General features: G+C 46.4%; 1 protein-coding gene across 1 annotated transcript; it reads left to right on the plus strand.

Moving 5' to 3' along the window:
- Window positions 1-277: 277 nt before the first annotated feature.
- LOC145076265 (uncharacterized) lies at window positions 278-760 on the plus strand. The gene has a single exon (XM_079022207.1). The coding sequence runs from the start codon at window positions 278-280 to the stop codon at window positions 758-760; it is 483 nt and encodes a 160-aa protein (XP_078878333.1).
- Window positions 761-2,069: the final 1,309 nt, after the last annotated feature.

The following is a 2,069-nucleotide window of genomic DNA, read 5'->3' on the forward strand; positions in this document are numbered from 1 at the left end:
GCTACCGACCCTCGCTTGCCCGCTACCAGGAGAAACGATACAAATGTACCTAGCACCATCGGAAGAAGCTATCTCCTCCGTGTTGGCAGTAGAAAGGGAAGGCAAATAGATCCCCATCCACTTTGTAAGTAGGGTCTTGCAAGGTAGAGAGGTTAATTACCCAATCTTAAAGAAACTGGTCCTCGCCCTAGTATACACTACCAGGCGGCTACGACGGTATTTCCAAGCTCACAAGGTGGATGTCCTAACCAACTACCCGATAAAGCAAGTTCTGCTAATGCCGGAAAAGTCTGGACGCCTGGCTAAGTGGGCCATAAGATTAGGCAAACATGATATCAATTACCACCCCCTGACTAGCATCGACGCCCAGGTTCTCGCAGATTTCCTAGTCGAAATACCAGATACTATCAAGGGAACACCAACGACAATATTCGTCGAACCATTGGAGCCTGAAGCCAGCAGAGAGCTTTGGAAATTATACACCGACGACACAACAAGTATGGAAGGCTCAGGCGTAGGCCTGATCCTTCAAAGCCCCAAAGGCAAAGAAATCACTTACGCACTACGATTCGATTTCCAAGTATCTAACAACGAAGCAGAATATGAGGCACTCCTATCACGCATGGGGTTAGCAAGGGAGGTTGGTGCAAAGCGATTAGCGGCTCTCAGTGATTCGTTACTTATCATGAACAAAATAAACGGAACATATGAAGCCAAAGATCCAAGGATGCAGAAGTACCTAGATGTAGTCTGCATCTGAACAAGCAAGTTTCAAAACTTTTCAATACAACAAATATCTCGTGGAAATAATACGAGGGAGGACGCTCTCAGCAAGATAGCCTCAACTTCCTTTGATCACCTAATAAAGAAAGTGTTAGTCGAAGTGCTCCCAGAGAGAGGCATTGATAACCAAAATGTTAATATAGTCTTGACTACCCTAGAATGGACCAAACCATATGTCGATTACTTGCGCCACGGTGTACTCCCAGACGACGCGGCAGAAGCGAGAAAGTTCAAGGTCAGGGCATCACATTTTGCAATTAGAGACAACCAACTGTACCGAAGAGGGTATTTAAGCCTATGGATAAAGTGCATCTCTAAAACAGAAGGACATGCGCTCCTAGAGGAAATTCATTCCGGAGACACGGCAGCGCACGAAGGAGCTCGAGCACATACGGCAAAATAATCCGCCTAGGAGTATATTGGCCAGACATATACAACGAGGCAGCAGCCCTAACCAAGAAATGTAAAGAATTTTGGGCATTAACTCCTTTCCAGAATCAACCGGCCATGCCATTGACCAGCATCACCAGCCCCTGGCCCTTCCATCAATGGGGGATTGACATAGTGGGACCAATCCCACCAGCGCCAGGGGGTGTGAAATTCTTGGTAGTTGCTGTGGATTATTTTACAAAGTGGATAGAGGCGGAACTGCTAGCCACCGTATCAGGAAAGGAAATGATAAAGTTCATGACCAAAAATGTCTTGGCTCGCTTTGGCACACCCAAAGTTCTCATAAGTGACAATGACACACAATTTGAAGGGAGCCCCTTCAAGGAATGGTGTGAAAACAAGAAGATCCACCGTCGGTTCACGTCTGTGGCGCACCCTCAGGCCAATGGACAAACCAATATATCAAACAAAACCATAGTTAGTGGTTTAAATAAAAGGTTACTAAGATCAATGTTTGCCTGGGTAGACGGGCTACCGACAGTGCAGTGGTCATATCATACCACTACAAGGTCGAGCACGGGAGAAACGCCATTCAGCCTTACTTATGGGATGGAAGCAGTGCTCCCATTGGAAATAGTAGCTGGCTCATTGCGAACAAAGAGTTTCGAGGAAACAACCAGTGAATCAGGGCGACGCCAGGACTTAGACATGCTACATGAAAAATGCGAGGCTGCACAGATGCGCCAAGTATTGTACAAATCGCGTATTGAGAACTATTACAACCGCTAAGTCCGTGTCTAGAACTTCAAAATTAGAGAATGGGTGTTAAGGAAAAATGAGTCCAGCCACGCCAAACCATTAGGAAAACTCAGCGTCACTTGGGAGGGACTGTACAA

This window comes from Lactuca serriola, chromosome 9 (assembly GCF_051521515.1).
Source record: "Lactuca serriola cultivar US96UC23 chromosome 9, Lser_US96UC23_V15, whole genome shotgun sequence".
Taxonomy (NCBI): domain Eukaryota; kingdom Viridiplantae; phylum Streptophyta; class Magnoliopsida; order Asterales; family Asteraceae; genus Lactuca; species Lactuca serriola.